This window comes from Neolamprologus multifasciatus, chromosome 7, assembly GCF_963576455.1.
Source record: "Neolamprologus multifasciatus chromosome 7, fNeoMul1.2, whole genome shotgun sequence".
Taxonomy (NCBI): Eukaryota; Metazoa; Chordata; class Actinopteri; order Cichliformes; family Cichlidae; genus Neolamprologus; species Neolamprologus multifasciatus.
Genome location: NC_140445.1, coordinates 40,253,493 through 40,275,372, shown reverse-complemented (window position 1 = coordinate 40,275,372; position 21,880 = coordinate 40,253,493). Strand labels below are relative to the sequence as shown.

The window sequence follows — 21,880 nt, the reverse complement described above, 5'->3', positions numbered from 1 at the left end:
TTTACCTGGCTGCATTCATATTGACCTGTCGTCAAACAGGGCCTGGTGTTATATTGTGTCAGATTTTTTTCTTTTAAATATAGCTACAATGTTGTCATCCCTATTTCTTCCAATTTTGTGTCCAAGGAATTAGAAGACATGAGTCACCCATCATTTCTGGTAATTTTAAAAAAGTGGTCTTGAGCAACAGTTCTCCAGGTTTTCTGGAAGAATAACCTCCATCCACCCCCATTCGTTTTCAACTCTGTCCTTATACCTGACCATTTTCAGGGATGTATTTATTTATTTTGCTTGTTGAACAACTTGTGAATGAGCACATTTCTTCAGCTTCTGGTATAACTAGTGGTACCAAGATAACCAGGTCATTGTTAACTGGAGAACATTTGTAGTATAATGCAAGTCTTTGCTGTGGTACTGTTGGTTCATGTCTGTTATTGTCAGTAGTTATGACAATAGTAGTAATACCTAATGTTTCTGTTTGTGCCACCCTTTATCTTATTTCCATGTTTATTGCTTTGTCCTGCAACAGTGTCACCCGACTTCACATTTCAAATGTTTTGCAAGAAACATTAATTCACAGATATTCTCATGGAAAATTTAGAAAAATACAAACATGACAAATGACAAAAATACAAACAAGGAAATTGCTAAGCAAGGAGAAAAAACACATAAGGACAGCAGTGTGGTTTGAAGGGTACTTTATAGGCATGTAGCAGACCCCATTATAACCAACCGGGAAAAGGAAACTGAGGAAAAGACATTTTATTTCTTCCCTAATTCCCAATTATAAAGTGATAAGAGCTCAGGGGTGGGGGGCAACAGTGATCCAGTTTCATCTGCTTTGATATCTGTCTATGCTGTCCTCAGCATCAAAGGGGACCCAGCAGCAGTAGCAGAAGAAAAAAGAACAGACCTCTGTTTTTTGAGAATGAACAAAGGTCTTGCTGTGACAAATAAGACAAGAATGTGACTAGCTATTACAGCACCATTGACAGGTCCAGGAAAAGGTAGTTGGAGAGAGGGCCACAATAGGACAGCCTCAGCATGATACAAAGACATGAACTGCAGAGCAAGTCACTCTACACTGGTTTTCATCCGGTAATTTGGAGTCTTAAAGGGAACGAGCCTGTTTCAAAGTAGTTTTCAAGGCTTATTAGTGTCATGAAATAACTTCCCTTAAACCACATCTAATATTTAGTAAAGCATTAAAATATTGTTTCACTTGGCCATCTCTCTCTCTCTCACTCTCTCTCTCTCTCTCTACATATATATATATATATATATATATGGAGAGAGAGAGAGAGAGAGAGAGAGAGAGAGAGAGAGAGAGAGAGAATGAAAAGCTTCAGAAACTATAGATCAGTGATGCTTTTGTCTCTACTGGTCTAAAAATAGGGCTCTGCTGGAAGCTTTGTTACTCACCTACGGTACACATGTGATCAGCATTTAGAGAGGCTGAGACCATCCTGGGATACACGACAATACCACACTTGAAATCCAGCAGATAGCTTAAGATTTAGTTACACACAGAAACAGCAGAAACCTCAGATTGAAATTCTATTTCTGTTGGATGACGAACATCTGTCACCAAGCAGTTTTATGCTCAGCCAGATCAAGGCCAAATCAGGACAGGTGCTGAATAATTTCTTCTTTCATTCATCTTGCCTCTGTTACACATGATAAGAATGCACCATATACACTCACACTCATCTCACCAGCCATTCAAATGGTACTGACCCAATGCATTTAGTCATGTAGACATGGTCATGGACTGCCTGTATCATGATTTGTAATAATAATAATTGTAATTTTCTAATAATAATTATTATTATTATTCCAATAATTCCAGACCCAGGAAGCAGACTCGGATAGCGAAAGTGAGTGAAAAATGTTCACTTATTTAATGGCTGTGTGTGTATGTGTGTGTGTGTGTGTGTGTGTGTGTGTGTGTGTGTGTGTGTGTGTGTGTGTGTGTGTGTGTGTGTGTGTGTGTGTGACAGAGAGAGAGAGAGAGACTCTGGTCAGGCAGGAGTGGGGAAAACAATGGAGGTAGAGCGAGTCTGTGGAGAAGGAGCGAGAGCGTTAGTCTAAGGATCATTAAGCAGTTGGGCTGGAATGGATTGCCATGAATTTGCACACCCTTAACATCTGCATATCTTCTACAGAGAAAATAATGCAGTTTTACAGTTTGATAAGAGGGGCACCTGAAATTCAACCATATATATTTAATTTGTTTTATATACTGGGATATTTATAACTGAGCTATTTGTATATATTTTGTTACATTTTGTAACTTTTTAATATACTGTATTATTTCATTTAGTTTATTCAGTTATTGTTCTTACTGTCTTGGAGCAACTGTGACCACATAACTTCCTCGGAGATAAATGAAGTTTTCTGATTCTGATTTCATTCTCATAAACTGTATTCATTATCTTACTTCAGGTTTAGAGGGGAACAGAAATGGAAGATACTTGCAGGGGGAAGCAGACGTTGACCGGGAGGAGCTGAGGTGTGGGCAGGCAGGTGAGGGTTTGGTGAAGAGCATCTTCCAGAGCTGTATCAGGAGTGTGAGTGGTGAACAGGAAATCCAACAGGCTGAACAGGTAGATCTTTGAAAGCTTTGCCACTAGTGATGGGATTTCCGGTTCTTTTTAGAGAACCGGCTCTTTCGGCTCAGCTCACAAAACAACCTCTTCAGGTTGTTTTGTTGCTTTAATCGATTTATTATTAACAATAATATAAAATTATGCACAAAAGGAATTACTAATGTAAAAAAAAGTGTGTTTTATTTATATATCTTTATATATAAATATATGTGGTGGCCCCCAGAGACAAAGCACGTACAAATAATTTTAAAAAAAAATTTCATTTACCTGTTATTACCACACACCAAATCCGGTCATGGCTAATTGCTGGCTTGTGTAGCCTCTAGGTAACAAAAGCTCCTCACTGCACCCTAGCATCCTGGAGCAATTCTGTTGTCTTTTGTTTTGGAGTTTTTACGTGTTTTGAAATTTGTACGTGCTTTGTCTGTAGGGGCCACCGTAAATATACCTTTATTTATTCACTCCACATAAAATGTAATAAATAAATCACATAATACAAAAACCAACTATTCACATTTCAACTTTTAACTATTTAAATTGTCAGCTCTCTAGGGTTTACAGAGAATAATCTGAAAAAGAAAATATCCAATGAGTGACCTTCTCTGGGTGAAAATGGCTTGTTGATGCCAGAGGTCATAGGAGAATAGCCTGACTGCTTTGATCTGAAAGGAAAACAGTAGTATATCTGTGGTATAAACCAGCAGTCCCCAACCTTTTTTGCGCCACGGACCGGTTTATGCCCGACAATATTTGCACAGACCGGCCTTTAAGGTGTCGCAGAAATATACAACAAAATAAATCTAGTACCGCTACTGAAAAATAGAAGAGTTATTCATAACACACATGAAAAGACTCAGGAAAACCGAGTTAACGATAACAAAATAACGCTGAAAACCGATAAAAACCCTGAAAACCACACATTTCACACCTGAGCCTTCACTCTCGCGGCCCGGTACCAAACGACTCACGGACCGGTACCGGTCCGAGGCCCGGGGGTTGGGGACCACTGGTATAAACGACCCAAGGCATACAGCATTTTAGGCACATGAACATTTTATTTACATTGTTACAGAACATTTTCCTGCTTGTGCAGTTCTAGTTGTCTCGCTGCAGTGCAGTACACCTCTCTGTTGCCAGGTCCCAGCATCCTACGCATATAGGGGAGGCATGTTTAGATAATGAGAACAGCTGTGTGGGTCAGCCTCCTCTGACATCATACTCTGAACCCACCACTCCCAGCCCTTGCCTGCAGCTGAGCCACCAGCCACACCCTGTCACAATCACCTTACAACCAACATATGTCAAAGAGTATCTCTAAACTCACAACACACTGAGCTTTAAAGCAGATGGGCTACAGCAGAGAAGACCACACTGGGTGCAGGTAATGGTGTGGGAGTTATTTTCCTGGCACACTTTGGACTCCTTTGTACCAAATGAATGTCATTTAAACTACTCATACTCCTTAGTGGAGGTGCAGAAACATAACTTTAATAATTATAGTGGATCTCTACAAGCTCATTTAGGACACTGATGTCTCATACCCACACAAGATTTTTATAACATTACAGATAGGCTACACTGGATGGTGGAGACAGCTCTATGTATTTAAAAAAAATATTGGTGCAATGCTCTTTTGATAGATGTCACTATAGAGAGAGTTTAGAGCTGCATGGAAGGGAAAATGGGTGTGGGAGAGTAGGGACCTCAACCTATCGCTTGATTTCTTATCCACTACTTTAAATCAGTTCAATGATATCTACACACAATTTTGGGTGCCAGACTTTGTTCCCCTTTGACAACACGTTTTTAGCAAATCCAGAATAGTCCTTTACCACAATTTGCCTTGTGACAAATAAAAGATAGGTCCGTGATCAGTGGAAGCAGATTTAGAGGATGTGGATTGGGAAGTGCACTCCCTAACACTCAAGCACCACACAGTCTCCCAACACCCTGCTCATTGTCTATGTGGTTATTATCCGCTTGCTCCCAGATTAAAAATTGTGTTTATCAGTCTTCAGAATCATAAAGGCATCAGTTGACGAGCTGTCAAATTTTGTATTTACAAAATAATGATTCACATTAATGCAAAAGTACCCTATGTCTGACTAATATAATGTTATCACTTTAGAATTGGCAAACACAATATTTTCCCATGTCTAAAAAGGGCTTATAATCCACAAAATGCATTTTGTAGGTTGTTTTACAGAGCAAAATAACTAGTAAAAACTCGTGCCGCTCGTGACTAATTAGCGGGGAAGGCAGGATTAAAGGTGTAATACCTCTTAAGAATCATAATTTAAATACACTAGGAAACACTACAGAGATATAGAAGAATACCTCGAACACTTCTTATAGATTAATTAAAAAACTATTTCCCAGACTGATGTTTCACCAGGACATTTAAATGTAACTCAGAAGACTAGAATTTGTCTTCTGAGCAAAAGTCTTGGAAAACATTCTGGTTTATAGTAAGAACACAGTGTATTAGACAGCAAAAAGTCTAAGAAGCAAAAAGAGAAAGGCTAGAGCAGTAATCATTGTACCTTCTTTTCACAAATAATACATAATTGCCTTTCCAGAATGTAATGTGTTTATATGGTAGGCACACAGCTCCATTTGAAGATGACCTAAATGACTAGTGATTAAGTGTAATTTGCACATATTATTAATAGCAGGAGGTGACAGAGTGATGCTAGTAATCTGCTGGGTTTTGTAGAGCTCAAATTCAATTAGCTCTGTGATCAAATATCCAAAACAAGTATAATGACTTGTTTCAATGTGATGACCATTACATGAAAGATAGCACAATGATCAAACTTTGAAGACTCATTTTTTTTGTTCTTCAAATGTGACATTGTCCTTTCTTTTAAAAAAAAAAAATCTAAAGCCTTGCATGTATGTAAAATCTAACTCAAAGTGATATATATTTTAAAGCCAAAAAAACACCATTATAGAGTAAATAGTTTAACAATTTCAACAAAGCAAGCAAGAATTATGCAGGAAATTTTGTAAATTTGTGCATGTGGTGTCACTTTTACGGCAAATGTAATGGGACACACAACTCAACATGTTCATCTTTTGTCTCATCAGTCAGGTTCACCATGGTTACATGTTTTCACCATTTGTGGATAATACCTCTCTCACTGTGCCAAAAAGTTGATTCTCTTCATCTGCACGCAGCATTTTCAGTGGGAAAAATGTTTCATCCTCCGAGGGAATTATTCAGTCTCAACTGACTGCAGGTTTCTTGATCATTAATATGCAAACCTGCAAATTGTCGTGACCATTGATCAACAACCACTGATCAAAGATCACTGATCAATGGCCATGAGTACCATTCACAGAGAGTTGGGGAATGGCTGCAATCACCGCATTGTAAAATGGTGAAAGATGTACCCTTAGGCCCCCTCCTTGATTCAGAGATGATCTCTCCCTTTTCATATCCTCATGTCCGTGTACATCCTCAACATTGAAAGAGTTTTCACTGGCCTGTAGGTGTAAATGGAATGCAAAGTCCTGACCTAATGAGTTAGCTTTTCTGTGTTGTGCCATCTGCTTCGACACAGGTTGTTTGGTTTCCCCAAAGTATAACTCATGACAATCCTCCTGGTACTTAACAAAACTACACTATATTACTCTGCCCAAGGAACGGTCCCACCACCTGATTCTTGGGCTGGACCAATTTTTGGCGCTGAGTGTTTTGGGGTTTGAAAACCACAGAGAAGCGGTGTTTAGAAAAAATGTATCTCAACTATTCTGATACTCCTGACACATAAGGGATCACTAAGGGTTTTTGTTTAGGCAGCAGTTGTCCTTCTCTCCTGGATCAGCTGGAGTTTTCGGCGCCTTCCCAGCTTTGACAAATCCAGCTGGGACAACCACATTTACTCAGGGCCTTCTTGATGTGATGTTCTTCTGCTTCCCTGGTCGCTGTGTCTGTGAGGATGGTGTTCGCTCTGTGTTGGAGCTTCCTGATGACGCCCAGTTTGTGCTCCAGTGGATGATGAGAGTCAAACCTTAAATACAGATCCTTATGCGTTGGTTTACGGTACACAGCTTGCCAGCTGAACTACCTCCAGATCAACACTAGTAAAACCAAGGAGCTGGTGGTAGACTTCCGCAGGCACAAACATCCTCCACTGCAACCACTGAACATCCAAGGTATGGACATTGAGGCTGTGGACAGCTACAGGTACCTTGGTGTTCATCTGAACAACAAACTGGACTGGACTCATAATTCAGAAGCCCTCTACAGGAAAGGGTAGAGCAGGCTGTACCTGCTGCGGAGACTCAGGTTGTTTGGAGTGAAGGGCACACTCCTGAAGACCTTCTATGACTCTGTGGTGGCCTCAGCCATCTTTTATGGTGTGGTCTGCTGGGGCGGCAACATCTCTGCCGGGGACAGAAAGAGACTGAACAGGCTGATCCGAAGGGCCAGCTCTGTTCTAGGATGCCCTCTGGACCCAGTGGAGGTGGTGAGTGACAGGAGAATGGTGGCTAAGCTGTCATCCCTGTTGGACAACATCTCCCACCCCATGCAGGAGACTGTGACAGCACTGAGCAGCTCCTTTAGTGGCAGACTGCGGCACCCACGGTGTGGGACGGAGAGATTTCGCAAGTCTTTCCTCCCCACTGCTGTCAGACTCCACAACAAAGACTTTAATTGATCAAACACACACATCCACACATGTGCAATAACACTAAGTGCATTACTCTTTTCTGGCATCGTTGTATTTTTACTCAGTTGTATATAGCATTTGTATTCTATTTTTATCCTATTGCATTTTTTATTCTATTTTTTTCTACTGTATATAGTATTTTTTTTTTATTTTATTCCATTCTGTACAGTTGTGTACTGTATTTATTCTTATTGTATTCTAATTTTTGCTTCATAACTTTTGCACTGTCCACTTCCTGCTGTGACAAAACAAATTCCCCACGTGTGGGACTAATAAAGGTTATCTTATCTTATCTTATCTTATCTTACAACAGCTCTTAAATGTCCCTCATTACTGATGGAAATCTCACAGGTTAAGAAGGCTAACCTGCCACTTTTCATATTCTCCCTGGTGAATCTGATGTGTTGGTCCACTGAGTTAATATGATCAGTGAATTGTGGTACGTCCTGAGATGTGATTTGCAACCCAGGTGTCATCGACATACCTGAAGTTGGCCACAATGGGTGATAATTAACCCTGAAGCTAATGAAGAAGCTAAGCTAAGCTAAGCTAAAGCCAGATAAGCCACAAAATCAATAAGATGAATGATAACATAATGCCCAAGCACTGGGTTTTTACTCTTTAAATTCCTTCACCTAATCCGTAAACCTATCCAAGGGCATCCTTCTAAGTGCACGTCTCTGCCTTACTCCAGCTACTGTTAGCAATCCAGCTACCAGCTTTTTGTGTACCTGAAGACCCTTTGAAGGTCAAAACGTTGCTTTGTTTTCTTGTTTTTGCTGGCACGCCTTCTTTTGTTGATAATATTGGATTTTTTTTCCCTTTTCCTGTTTTTTGGAAAGTGTTTTTAATTTTTTTTTGAGTAACATAATTTATTTTGGAAAAAATACAAATAAGAAAAAAATACAACTAACGAGTTAAGATAGGCTGTGTGATTTCCGCTGGCCTGCAGAATAAGATCTCCCTGTCTATTGTTACAGGGTGGGAGTCTCCCCCTCCTCTCCAAGTGGGCCAAATTAAGGATATCTTAAATAATTTTTAAAGTTTCAATAATCACGACCTTAAAATATATGATAATCATGTGCATTATCTTCCTCCTTGAGTAGGAAGTGGTAAATGTGCCCTGAATTGGTCTACTGGCCCATGAAGTAGATATTGTGCATTTGCTCATACTACATAAAGAGTGTATGTGTGAAACAATCACGGGGCATTATAACATATGTATGATGATGTATTTTTGTGTATATACATCTTGCACTTGAGATGGTCCTTCTTTAGATAGTATAGCTTAGTGTGTACTTGATCATGCTGCAATTTGTGTGTATGTGGAAAATCTGTGCTTTTGAATGTGAACGCACCATGTGATGTAACGTATGACTCGTGGTATACACTGGGGTCTCAGGTGGGTCCTCAGACACCTATTGGGGAAGGCCTGCTAATGGTGTGACTTCCACAAAGCATTTATCTGGTGCCTTACTTCTGTCCATTAATGTAGCAGCTATCTGCACTACCAGTGGTGCACACGACACATAAAGGCATTACTGTGGCTTCACAAAACTGGTCATCCAGTGAATGAAGAATAATCACCTTGTCTACAGCAGGCCAGTTTCCTCACAGTAACCACCAACAGCAGCTCCCCATGGCTGTGTATCTGCATCCACAGCCACACACTGATGGCATAAAAAGGTTTAATTAGCAAACGTAACACAGGTGTGCCAATCGCCTCACCTGTCTGCTTCCTAAACCATTGTCTCACTGCTCCACCTGAACCTGAAGCCACGCCCACACTGAAATGTAAACTGTCTTGTTTAAATGTCTTTGTAGGCAACAGAAAGTATTTTTCTGGCACAGCACAAATAATTTGTGGCATCTTCTTGTGACCCCCAATAGTTTTGTGAATGCCTGAGGCAGTGCCGGCATTTTAATGTCGATAGTTTTGTGTAATTTTGTTGTTAGCTAGAATGTGCAAAACAAGTTTTGTTTTTTTTTCAAGTTATTAAAATGATTTGTTAAAATGTTTATAAGTTTTACAGCAAAACTTTCCTACTTACTAAGATTTTATATTTTTTGAGTGACTTTAGGTCCTCTGTGTTAAAAAAGTATGTCAAAATGTAAAACAAATAAGTAAAATCAGACACAGGTGAAATAAAACACCAAACAGGACAAACCAACTTTAAAGGTGAAATATAAAAGCGCTCGAGGCTCATGAAAACGAATCAGCTTCAAACTTTTGAAAATTAATTTTTTTCTTTTTATTCCAAAAAAAAATGAAAACAAAATATTTTACTGAAAAACAAAAACAGTAGATCAGTGTCTGGATGACATAACTCATGATGTCACTAATGACATCACTCAGACAGCCACAGTTTGAAGGTCCGATCATAGGAACAGGTGGCGATGAGTTTCCCATCAGGTGACACATCGACGCCCATCACCTGAAAACACAAACAGGTCAGAGATCGCCAGCAATTAGGAGCGCCCGAATGGACCAATCAGAGCACAGCGCTCATACCTTCCCCTCATGCCCGGCAAGTGTCTTCAGCGGCATCCAACCCGGATGACTCCAGACCTTCGCCGTGTTGTCATATGCACCCGTCAACAGGAAGTGCCCGTCTGTAGCTGCAAACACAGGAAGTACGGTCACATTAACAGGAAGCAAGGTCAGTAATATTTAGTTTTGTTGAACAATAACGTTTTTTACGTTGAAAGCGGACGGCAGACAGCAGGTTCTGGTGGGCCGGGACTGTGTAAAGGCACTTCCTGTTTCTCAGCTCCCAGACCTTACATGTGTTGTCTCCACTTCCTGTTGCCAGGTGATAGCTGAGTGGAGAAACATTATTGAAGCTGTTAATTCTGATCAAACCGTGAAATTTATCATTTTAACATGTTTACAACAAAAACAATCTCTTCACTTCCTGCAGAATCCCGATTATTGATTATAGATAATTTTTTGTTTCTGTCACATTCTCTCCATGCTGGAGCTGGGATTCGTCAGGTGAGTTTTAATGTGGTAGTCTCTGATTGGCTGTGTGTTTTGTGTGATGCTTTGTGATTGGCTGACCCGTTGGGGGAAAAGTGCAGGCTATAGATCTCCTTCAGGTGACCCTCAAGGAACACCACGCAGCGTCCCGTCCGGAGGTCCCACACCCTGCCAAACGCATCCAGGCCACTGATTGGACCACAGACAGAGAGAGCTGATTTGTTAGTTACAGAGACGTGCTGAGACGTGCTAGATGATGTTGTAGCGCTTGTTTACCCTGTAGCAGCCAGAGAACCGTCAGGGTGAAAGGTCAGGTCATGGACACCTTTGCTGTGACCTTCCTGATGGAGGATTTCCTCCTGAACCTCCAGATCCCAGAGACGCCACGAGTAATCGTAGCTGCACTCCACACGGACAGGAAGTACGTCACACACGGAAAAAAATATTTCTGTGTTAAACTCAGAGTAAAACTTTCAAAGTAAATTTTTTTTTTAAGGAGAGAAAGTAGGTGGTGCTTAGTGTTTGAGCATGCTCTGTCTCTACACGTTACACAGGTATTTTGACTCATTACAGTAAGAATGAATATTCAGAGTAATTTCTACTTTACCAGGTTGTACCCAGGAACCGTCCTGACGGATGCCACGACACCCGAGAAACTCGCTCGCTGTGGCCTTCAATGTCTGCCACTGGCTCATCGCTACAGCAACCACAGACACAAAGCCATTAATTACTGATAGGATATGAATCAGACCCCACCCCCAGTTACCTGCCCCTTGCCCTCACCTTTCCAGGTTCCACAGCTTCACTGTGCCGTCAGCAGCACACGAGGCCAAGCTGACATCTGATTGGTTAAGAGAAACTCCGGCCTGGGGGCGGAAGACGACGGCGCCCACATTGGTGTTGTGACCTTCAGCCAATTAAAGAGCAGGACAGAAAAGGGCAGAGCCTCAGACAAACGATTCACAAGTGATCAAAGTATTGATCAGTTATCATTTAAACCCTCTGGGGTCCAGCATTTTGGACTACTTTTTGATTTCACATTTAAAAACTGTTTACCTTCTCTTGTTTGGTATCATTCTTTTCAGCACAACCTCACATGTTTAACAGTTATTTTTTCATTTGACATACTGTATTAACACAATCAACACAATCGCCTCATTGTTTTGACATGCAAAACAAAACAATCGACTACACTACACAAGATACACACAACTATTTTATTGATCAATTACAAGCCCCCTTGTAATCATCATATAATGTTTGACATTTCTGTGGCAATAAATCTGAAACCTCTAATTTATCTCACTAACAACTAATCAACTCTAACTAATCAACAAGCGATTCCAATGTAACCAACAACAAAAACAAACATTAAGCACTGCCCACCTCTGAGTGTCCGAATCAGGTTGCAGTCAGGAACGGACCACAGCTTACACAGACCGCTCCTGGAGGTATTAGCACGTTAAGCTAACATTTACACATGCTAATGCTAACTGTATGCATTTTATGCTAGTAGTGGGCGGTGCTTGTTACCAGGAGGCTGTAGCCAGCATTGTGGAGTCGGGGCTGAAGTGGCAGAAGCTAATTGGTCGATCGTCCCCAATCTGACTGCAGAAGTTGTTCAGATTCTAAAGAAGCGGAAGAGGGGGTGGTTAGTGCTGCTCATGCTCAGTGAGAACGAGGACATTCGCTGTGACACTCAGAGTGTTGTGTTTTTGGCGTGCTGCTATATGCAGTTAATAAAATTGACTCACCCTCAGGCTCTTGTGCAGCTCTTGTTGTCGGATTGTTTTGGTTGCCTCGGTAACTTCCTTCTGAGTGCGTGCAGCCTCCAGGCGCCTCATTGCTCTGATGGACCAATCACAGAGATAAGGAGCTATAGCCAATGAGAATCAACCAACTGACATGATATTTTTATCATTTCTTCTTGACAGATCCTGGCGGCTCGTTTACCAAGTCTCAAATACTTTAAGATGGCAGTGTGCGATTGTATGTATGGAAAGTCTAAGGAGTCAAACGCGTTTCTGTACAAGTGAAGACTCTGTTATCGTCCACAATAATACGGTATGAATTCCCGCAACAGGGATATTATTGCCATAGCAACACTGTGTGTTTAAAACTAGGGGTGCCCAGCCATGTCTGACAGCCAGAGCCGTGTGCCCACCTCCAAGGAAGAGTTAGTAAATAGGAAGTTGTCTTGAATCATGCTCAATTATCCAGGTAAGTAAATCCCCCAAAAATTATTCTGTTCATCTGGACGTAGTGTTTGCAGTGGGAGAAACGTTTAGTCACTCATCCAATGATTTCTTCAGTTCAGCTGAGTGCAGGTTTCCCCAACCATATAAGCAGTACATTTGCACAATGACTGAAAGTAGCCCACTGAATGAACAATGGGCTGTGAGGTCAGTTTCTTGATCATGAATATGCAAATTGTCATGACCGTTGATCAAAGACCATTGATCAATGGCCAAGAGTACCATTCACAGAGAGTTGGTGAATGGCTGCAATCACAGCATTGTACGATGGTCTAGCACAGCATGAAAAGTCTAAAACAAGGCAGCAAAGGAAGTCTGACTTACTTGTTGTGTGTCAGAAACCACAGCAAATTATGGAGAGTCCTCAGCAGCGAGAAGAGAGAAGGATGCCACACCGTGAATGGGGACAAGTGGGTGAAAAATTTATTTGACAGACAACTCGCCCAAGCAGAGAAAAACATCTTTGCAAAAGGGCTGAACTTTGCTGTGACACCAAGACGAAATCCTGCAAGTGGAACTGATCACAGCCACAGAAACAGCGATTCAAAACTACAACATTGCAACTGCGGACGAACGTTTCCATCCCATATCAGCATGGAGGAGAGGAAGGCAGTCACATCACTTAGTAATGACAACAACATTATCATCCTTCCAGCAGACAAGGGTGGGTCCACAGTTTTGCTAAACCATAAAGACTATGATGAGAACATTTTGTCACTGCTCAGTGACAAAAATAGGAGGGTGAGAGATTGTCTGAAGCTGTTAGACCAAGACAATGCTATTGACCGGACCTCATACCACAGGCTATACCCAGGGGAATCTACACCAAGTCTGTATGGTTTACCTAAGATACATAAACAGAGTGTACCTTTAAGATCAATTGTCTGTATGATCAACTCTGTTACCTATAACATCTCAAAGTTTCTGGCTTTGATCCTCAACCTGTTGGTAAGCAGCTCTGAACACCACATCCAGAACTGGATGTGTCTTAATTCCACCTATTTTACATACAAGGGTCAGTATTACAGGCAGAACATGGGTGTGCCATGGTTTCCCCAGTTTCACCCATTGTGGACAACTTGTACATGGAAGAAGTGGAAAAGAGGCCTCTGTTATCCTATCCTGGAACACCACCAAGTCATTAGTTCAGGTACTCTGTGGACTAATACATCAAATTCTCCAGGGAGGATATGAAAAGTGGCAGGTTAGCCTTCTTAGACTGAGTTTTCCATCAGTAATGAGTAGGGATGGGTACTGGTATCCGGTGCCATGATGGCACCGGTTCTGACATAAATGGTAGTAACCAGACCGAAACGCAGCGCACATTTCGGTGCTTTATTTCGGTGCTTTTTTTTCCTGAGATGTGATGTGTACGTACGTTCCTTTAGAGCAGAGCTACAGATTAAAAATGCCCAAAGCAAAGCGGTCAAAAGTCTGGCTGTACTTCACAGCAAAATATGCAAACTCAGCAGCCTGCAACAAGTGCTTTAAGCTGATACTGTGATACTGTCAAAGGAGGTAACACCTCAAATCTGATGAAACACCTGGCGACGCATAGCGTTGTTTTTAAAAGCCGAGAAATGCGCCGTATTTGATAGCTTGCTGCGAGACCTCACACCGAGCGCATCTACTGCGGGGTGGTGCCTGTTATCGGACCCGGAGTTTGCAACATCCCCCAAAAACCCGAAGAGTAGAATCCTGGCCCCTAGCCCTGCCAGTGTAGCAGAAATGATGACGGATGATGATGGCAGCAGCAGCCGTTCTTCTCTGCATGAGTAGCTTAATGTTGTTCGTGTATAATTTACGTTGAGTAGGCTAACCACGTTACTACATTAATGCACGTAAGGTGAACTAGCAAACATCATCATAGCTACATGCGGCTGTCTTCTTGTTTGATGGCAGATACTCCCTTCACCCTGGCCAAAAAGGCTAAAATGACCAAAGAAAAAGTGGAAAACAGTTAAACATGAGAGGTTTTTGGACAAAGTTTGTGTTTTTTTCCATTGTTTAAGCACTGCTTCCAGCCAAGAGTGGCACCATATATACCCCATAGCTGCAGAAAAGGCTAACATTGTTATCTTTTTACAAAAAAAACCCAGCTGAACATGAGAGGTTTTTGGACCAATTTTGTGTTCTCCATTCTTTAAGCACCGGTTTGAGCACCGTTTAAGCACCGGCACCGTTTCAAAAGTACCGGTTTGGCACCGGTATCGGATAAAACCTAAACAATACCCATCCCTAGTAATGAGGGACATTTAAGAACTGATGTGTACTGTAAACCAACGCATAAGGATCTGTATTTAAGGTTTGACTCTCATCATCCACTGGAACACAAACTGGGTGTCATCAGGACAACACAGAGCGAACACCATCCCCACAGATACAGCGGCCAGGGAAGAGAAGAACATCATGTCAAGAAGGCCCTGAGTAAATGTGGTTAACCCATCTGGACATTTGTCAAAGCTGGGAAGGCGCCTAAAGAAAGCTCCAGCTGATCAAGAAGAGGAAAACAACAACTGCTAAGTAAAAACCCTTAGTGATCCCGTACTTGTCAGGAATATCAGAACAGTTGAGATGCATTTTCTCAAAAGACTGCATCTCTGTGGCTTTTGAACCCCAAAACACGCTGCGCCAAAAATTGGTCCAGACCAAGGATCGGGTCCCCCAACACAAACAGAGTAATATAGTGTACGCTTGTTAAGTGCCAGGAGGATTGCCAGGATCTATACTTGGGGGAAACCAAACAACCTCGGGCAAAGCAGATGGCACAACACAGAAGACCTAACTCGTCAGGCCAGGACTCCCCAGTCTATTCACACCTACAGACCAGTGGACACTCTTCAATGATAAGGATGTACACATCCTGGACTGGTTTGGGTGGGGAGTCGAGGAGGCCATTTACGTGAAAAGGGAAATCCATCTCTAAATCGAGGAGGGGGCCTAAGGGTACATCTTTTGCTGTGATTGCAGCCATTCTGTAACTCTCTGTGAATGGTACTGATGGCCATTGATGAATGATCATTGATCAATGATCATGACAATTTGCATTTTTATGATCAAGAAACTGACCTCACATTGTTCGTCAGTGGTTGTAGTTTCAGTCATTGTGCAAAGGTACTGTTTATAAGGTTGGGGAAACCTGCAGTGAGCTGAGACTGAAGAAGGTGAAAAGAGCCAAAATCACATTATCGAGTATGATCAGGCTACGATGGAGGAGATATCAGCAATGACTCCGCTGAATGTCGCTGGAAAACTAGTCATCTGCATGTCATGTGACAGAGCCAGTTGTCACTGATGTGGTCACAGTAGCTATTAAAAAGTTTGTAGCGTCTTTACTGTCCAGTAAAAAGTAAAAAGTGCCTATTGTGATTTGGCGCTATATAAAGAAAACTGCCCCTTTGAGGGCGGAGCCAGGACATGCTGGATAGATTACATCTCTCAGCTGGTCTGGAAACACCTCGATGTTCCCCCAGATACGATAGTGGCCGCGGAGAAGGTCTGGGCTTTGGTCCCCTGTCCCGTGACTGGATCCCGGATAAGCAGAAGAAAATAGATGGAACGAACTGAATCGACCTGCACGCGACATCCTGGCAGGAAATTTCTCTGACTCCGAGCCTGTTCAGCAATTATTTGACAGTTTTACTTCAGATTTACAGGGGAAACCCAAGCTCGGTTATTCTGCTGCTTACATTTATTCTTTTACCCGAGCATGTGGAAAGACCAAATATAATATTACCGATTGGTTATTGGTTGTCATGGTGTTATGGCGGTTCATGAAACATAAAACACAGCGTTCAGTGGTGAAGGTTAAGGTTGATGTTTACGTCTTCACCAGGCGGGTTTGAGACGGAGGGATTTTTAGCTCTTTTGTCCTTCTGTGATATAAAGACTCAGTGTGGTGCCCTGCCTAGTTACTGAGAGAGGAGTCTGGTAGAAGCGGTGCACTCAGTGGTTGTCTTTGCTCCTCCTCCTCTCACACTTTGATGATGACTCACCGGGGAAGAGAATATCTGGCCAACCAGAGCCGAGCATCCTTTAGGGAAGCGGAGCCTTCGTGGTACCATGTCTGCTGGCACTGTGATTGGTCAGAGAGAAAATGTTTAGATCATGCAACCAGGTGTTCTGAAGCCCCACCCATACTCCAGGTCAGCTGACCTCATCCTGCGACCTCTTCGCTCGCTCTTCGTCCTTCCTGGATTTCTTCAGAGCGTCCGGACCGACCACGGACAGCACACTGCGCAGCCTGAAGACACACACACACACACACTTTTACTTCCTGTCTGCTTCCTGCTTCCTCCCTGTCACACTGACAAAGTTTGACAGGTTTTTTAATTAAATTATTGGCCCAAAATATTTCTAAGATGACTGCTGAGAGTGTTCTACAGAAGATTACAGAAGTTATTTTGCCCCACCTTTCGCGGCGGTCAGCAGGTCCCTCTCCAAATAACGTGATTGGCTCCCCCAGTGCACGGAGGCCGGCTTTCACCTCAGCATCATCAGTGGACACAGTGATCTGTCGGGCTCGTCGCCGTCGCTCAAACTCAGCAAGCGCTTCCTGCTGCCGCTCACTGACCCGCTCCTCAATCTCCAGAGTCTCCCCTGCAGGGCATCAAGGAAAAACAGAGTCAACCAACTTCCTGCTATCAATTAATCACAGATCTGATTGAGCAGATATTATTGATCACATGATTGATCAGCGCCTTGACTGTCGGCACTGTTATCAGCAGAGGGTGGAGGTTCTTCTAATTTCTAATAATTTTTAAGAGACATTTTATCAGAGAAACAGTGAACAAACAGCTAACCTGATGAGATGTTGATGTTTCCCGCCTCAATTCCCGCCCTGACTGCATCACTTCCTGTTGCTGAGCTGCTCGCCACATTGGCGCTCAGACGCTCCCGCTCTTTCTCCTCCAGGCTTCCATAGAAAACTCTGCTCTTCTTCACGGCCGGAGCCACATCCTCCTCATCGGACATATTGACTTCTTTTTTCTGGAGAAACAACAAACACACATGAGGAAGATAAAGGTAAAATTTTTAATGACAAAAAGAAAAACTGCTCAGAAGAAAAACCTTATTGATCCATTGAGCAGCAGCAGAGTGGCTGAAGCGCAAACAATCACCCTGATCAGTAATAAGTGATCAATCAGCAATGTCAATCAGACACAGCAGCAGATTCATACTATACTTGAACACCTTTATTTTTAACTTCCTGTTTGAGCTGCTGCAACTTCCTGCTCAGCTTCACTCGCTGCTGTCGGTCAGACAGAATGACATGCTCACAATGATCAGCTGATCAGCATCTGTTACAATGATGAAATGACCTTAACGCACCTGCTGACACGTTAATCTCACTGCAGAGCTCCACCTCACTGGCCTACAGGTGTGGGTCACAGACAGGTGTTGCACCTGAGGCATGGATTTCCTCTCATCCAGGTAACTTCAGGTTATGCTGGGTTTCTGTACTATTAAGGTCAGAAACTTCCTCCCCGTGTAAATCACTGTGGTAACTGATGGGATTTACCCCAGGTTAGAGATCAACAGGTATGAAATCACGCCTACTGACCAATCACCATTCCTGGATGATCCGTCAGAGCTCTGCAGGGAGAGTTGCAGGGTGCGTTTCCCTGGTCGTCAGTAGTAAATACTCAGTTTTATTCCTGTCTAAGCAACAATATCTGAGCACAAAGCCCCTTTTCCATTAGTACGACTGGTTTTCCATAACAATCAAGTACCACCTGATCTGTGTGATCATTGTTATAGCAACGCTGCTCAGTTTCCTGTGAAGTAATTAATATCAAACACGAATGCTACAGCAAAGGTGGACGTGGAGGCGACGATATACCTGCTGCTCGGGTTGTGGCTTTTCGTTAGACTCAGGGAACAGGGCATTGTTTTTTGTAGCCATTTCCTTTCATTGCCTGGTTTCAAAAATGACATTTTTGATTTTCGTGAACTAGACGCTCTCATGACTCATTGAGTGACGCCACTGACCAGCCAATCAGTGGCATGCAGTCTGACGATGTCACATTTAAGTACCTGCTTGGAACCCCAGCACAGCAGGTATTAAAAAAGTACCTGGTACCAGGTACTATGACCTGATGGAAAACCCTGGAAACTGTGAGTACTAATGGAAAGGGGGCTTAAAACACCTGTGCTGTACCTGATGACCTCAGGTCAAGTCAGTTTTTAGATTTAATTTAGTCTTCTTAAACAGCAACGCGTCTGCAACTGAGAGAAAAACACTGCGTTAATGTTTCTGGAGTAAGTTATGTTAAGAGTCCATTTTTAAGGTTCCTCACTGAGAGACGTGACCCACAAGGATCTGCGTGGTGGCCACACTCAGACCTGTTCCAAACACTAAGGAAAGGAGCTTCAACGCTTCCTTTACTGAACAGACGAGACACTGGAGCATCCTTTATGAAAGGGGAGGAGTCCCATAATTCATAGTGACAGACTTATCTGACCATGAAAACAATGATATAATAACCAAAGTGGAGCAGAGCATGAAATTTTTCATCATAACTTTTCTATTTCATCCATAAGGTGCTGATATATTCATAGTTTTTAACAGAAGCTGTTAAACTCACAGCTGAACTCTGAACATCACACTGCTGGAAAACTACTTACTGTTAATTTGTTACTGCATTAAGAACAAATTTACATAAACTCTCTAAACATTAAGAACTCTATGAGCTGTTCAGCAAGTTTAAGCTTGTGAATATTCATCCAGTTGTAATACACTGTGTACCACCGTTGCGCCTCGTTTCAACGTTTAAGGCGTCTTCAGTAAATCCAGCAGACTTTTGACCTCCATCAGTACATCTGAATCTTTGTTCTGCTTTAAAACTCCACCCTGGTTTTTCACAGGCTGTTCCCTGTGGCACAACAACGGCCTTCGCAGAATCAGGCTGAGAACATGCTGTGCTGAATTCAAATTGGTGATTAGTTTCAAGACCACGGACATATTTACAGGCGCCGCTCTAGGTGACCTTTGACCCCGTCCCCGTGTTAGGGTCAATAATAACGAAAACAGAGCTTCGTAGATCAGACCTCTAAGCGTCCTCCTGCAGCTCTGCACCGATCAGTAATCGGTAACTCCTCACCGTTTCTCACCTGTGTGTTTCAGGTAAAGCTTCGCGCGAACCCAGAGCCTCTTCAAGGGCTGAGTGTCTGTAACGTGCCGGAGCACGCGCTAACGGATGAGGGGGTAGAGCAGAGTATGGCTGATTTACGCTTTGACGTCTCTCTCACCTGTGCAGTTGAACACAGCGGTTCAGAATGCCGTTAAACCGTTGAATGAGAGAAACTTACCGGAGGAGACGAACGACGCGCCAACGCGGAGCTCCGTCACCCGGAAGTTCTTCCCTCAAGTGCCACCGGGTCAGAGGTTGCACACTTCCGGTGGACGCAGCAGCTGCAGAAAATAAACAGAGAGAAACGGCAGGAAAGAGCATTACAACTCCTCTATCAGGTACCTGCACACCTGTTCACACTGAGGGTATCCGCAAGGACTGTCCGTTACCGGTCACTGTAACGTCACTGCGACTTTACTTTAGCGCAGCTTAGCTTAGTTTAGTTTAGCTTAGCTTCTGTGAAACCCATCTGCATGCGCACAGTGCCCATGAGTGGCGACTTAAGGAGCGGCAAGGTTAGGGGTCAGAGGTGAGACTGTTATAGATAAGATATTTCAGCAGCCAGTCAGATGAGACCTTTAAATGTGTCTGTATAACCTCCAGAGCATCCTTTAGAAAAGCAAGCGAGCTAATCATGCTGCTGGTTCCTGTCTGAACGGTAGGTGTAGTTTAGTTTCTATTGCTTTAGAAGCAGCTGGACGCCCTGAGCTCCGCCCTGAGCCCCTTACCCCGGGTATCTCTCGGTTACCCTGACGTCAATAATCAGGAGAAGACTTAGGGAGTCAGTGTTGCCGTGGTGATAAGTTACCTGGACTCCTGCTGTGGCTTGATATCAATAGTTCACCATCAGGATCAAACACAGAGATCAAACAGCGTGATCAGTGATTCTGATCACAAATATCAGGAAACATTTTTTAGATCTGGTCGATCCTAATTATTGATCTGATGGAAACGATAACTGAAACTGATTGCTGTTATTGATCAGATTTCAGAATTAATTAAAGCTCCTGTGTCTGAGCTAATGATCTATTGATCCTTTAACCTTCATCACTTGACTTTTTTTCTTCCTCTGAAAACTTTTGAAGTCATCCTGCTCAATGTAGGCATCATCATGACAACAGAAGTTGTGGTTTTCTAAGGTTTTATTTTTAAATTACAGCCAGATGTTACAGCCTCATGATATTCACAATAAAAACACAACAGCTTGTTTCTTTTTGTGCCACCATCAACCTCAAAGCCCGTAAGGATAAGCTAAGATAACCCTTTACTAGTCCCACACGTGGGAATTTTTTTGGTCACGAAAGCATCTGGAAACAGGAAGGGTTCTGATTGGCTACACTGACTTCAATAGAACCGTGAGATGTGTTATTTTGAAAATGTCCAGGACATGTGTGCAGTAAATCATATTCAGCAGGTTTATAGAACATTGAGCTTGGAGGTGAATCATTTTCACCATTCACAAAGCATGTCAAAAAGCAAATCTGATCACTCAATCGATGTATTGATTGTCTGCTTTCAGCGTGGACTCAAACTGAAAATGTTGAGGAGGAAACCGACTCGTCTGGAGCTTAAGATCGACGACACTGAGGAGTTTGAGAGCGTCAAGAAGGAGCTTGAGGTCTACTCACTTTTGTACCAATCAATCAATTAATCAATAATAGTAAATGAGAATGAATAACAATCAGTAACATCTGACACTTTAAAGGAAGTAAACTTCAAACAGGACATTATCAGGTTTTCTTTTTCTTTAGGCCAGAAAACGTCAGCGAGAGGAGGCGGAGTCGGGAGGTGGAGTGGGTGGGGCATCTGTAATTGGTGTTGATGTAATTGGGGGTGGAGCCTCTGCTTCAGCATCGTCCTCCACAGCCGCATCAAGGGCAGAGCTTATCAATGACCGAATCGGCTACAAGCCCCACCCTAAACCGGGGACCCTGCCGACCTTATTTGGAAGTTTACAGTTTTAATGATGAATAAAGTTTGAGCAGAATAATCTTTGGAGTATCGTTTTTTTTTTTTAAATGAGCAAACATAAAGAATCTCAGAGTGAATCAGAACAGGCTGAACTTTATTGACACAACAGCGTCTGATAGCTGTTGCACATTCATACCAAGCTTTTCTTCACACACACACAACTGTGTTGTATTCAGTCTGCATTCTTCATATTTTATTTTATTTTACCATTTTATATTTAAAATGTCTACTTTTTATCCATGACTGTGATTGT

General features: G+C 42.5%; 2 protein-coding genes across 6 annotated transcripts; one reads left to right on the top strand and one right to left on the bottom strand.

The window, feature by feature from the left end:
* Nucleotides 1-9,516: 9,516 nt before the first annotated feature.
* Nucleotides 9,517-19,936, bottom strand: prpf4 (pre-mRNA splicing tri-snRNP complex factor PRPF4). Of its 3 annotated transcripts, none has more exons than XM_085167312.1 (15): nt 19,835-19,936; nt 17,326-17,512; nt 16,936-17,122; nt 16,679-16,766; nt 16,519-16,598; nt 12,023-12,116; nt 11,802-11,896; nt 11,655-11,713; nt 11,052-11,175; nt 10,876-10,965; nt 10,545-10,667; nt 10,350-10,457; nt 9,990-10,108; nt 9,801-9,907; nt 9,517-9,723 (listed from the first exon to the last, which is right to left on the bottom strand). In XM_085167312.1, the coding sequence occupies exons 2-15, from the start codon at nt 17,495-17,497 to the stop codon at nt 9,637-9,639; spliced, it is 1,533 nt and encodes a 510-aa protein (XP_085023438.1). In that variant the 5' UTR covers nt 17,498-17,512; nt 19,835-19,936; the 3' UTR covers nt 9,517-9,636. The 3 variants fall into 3 exon arrangements, with proteins under 3 accessions (XP_085023438.1, XP_085023439.1, XP_085023437.1); XM_085167313.1 differs by lacking the exon at nt 19,835-19,936 and adding an exon at nt 19,637-19,804; XM_085167311.1 differs by lacking the exon at nt 19,835-19,936 and adding an exon at nt 17,855-19,630.
* On the top strand, nt 19,886-21,646 carry cdc26 (cell division cycle 26 homolog). Of its 3 annotated transcripts, none has more exons than XM_085167314.1 (3): nt 19,886-19,994; nt 21,176-21,274; nt 21,408-21,646. In XM_085167314.1, exons 2-3 carry the CDS (start codon nt 21,194-21,196, stop codon nt 21,618-21,620), a joined length of 294 nt encoding a protein of 97 aa, XP_085023440.1. In that variant the 5' UTR covers nt 19,886-19,994; nt 21,176-21,193; the 3' UTR covers nt 21,621-21,646. The 3 variants fall into 3 exon arrangements, with proteins under 3 accessions (XP_085023440.1, XP_085023442.1, XP_085023441.1); XM_085167316.1 differs by lacking the exon at nt 19,886-19,994 and adding an exon at nt 20,015-20,185; XM_085167315.1 differs by lacking the exon at nt 19,886-19,994 and adding an exon at nt 20,192-20,314.
* The last annotated feature ends 234 nt before the right edge of the window (nt 21,647-21,880 follow it).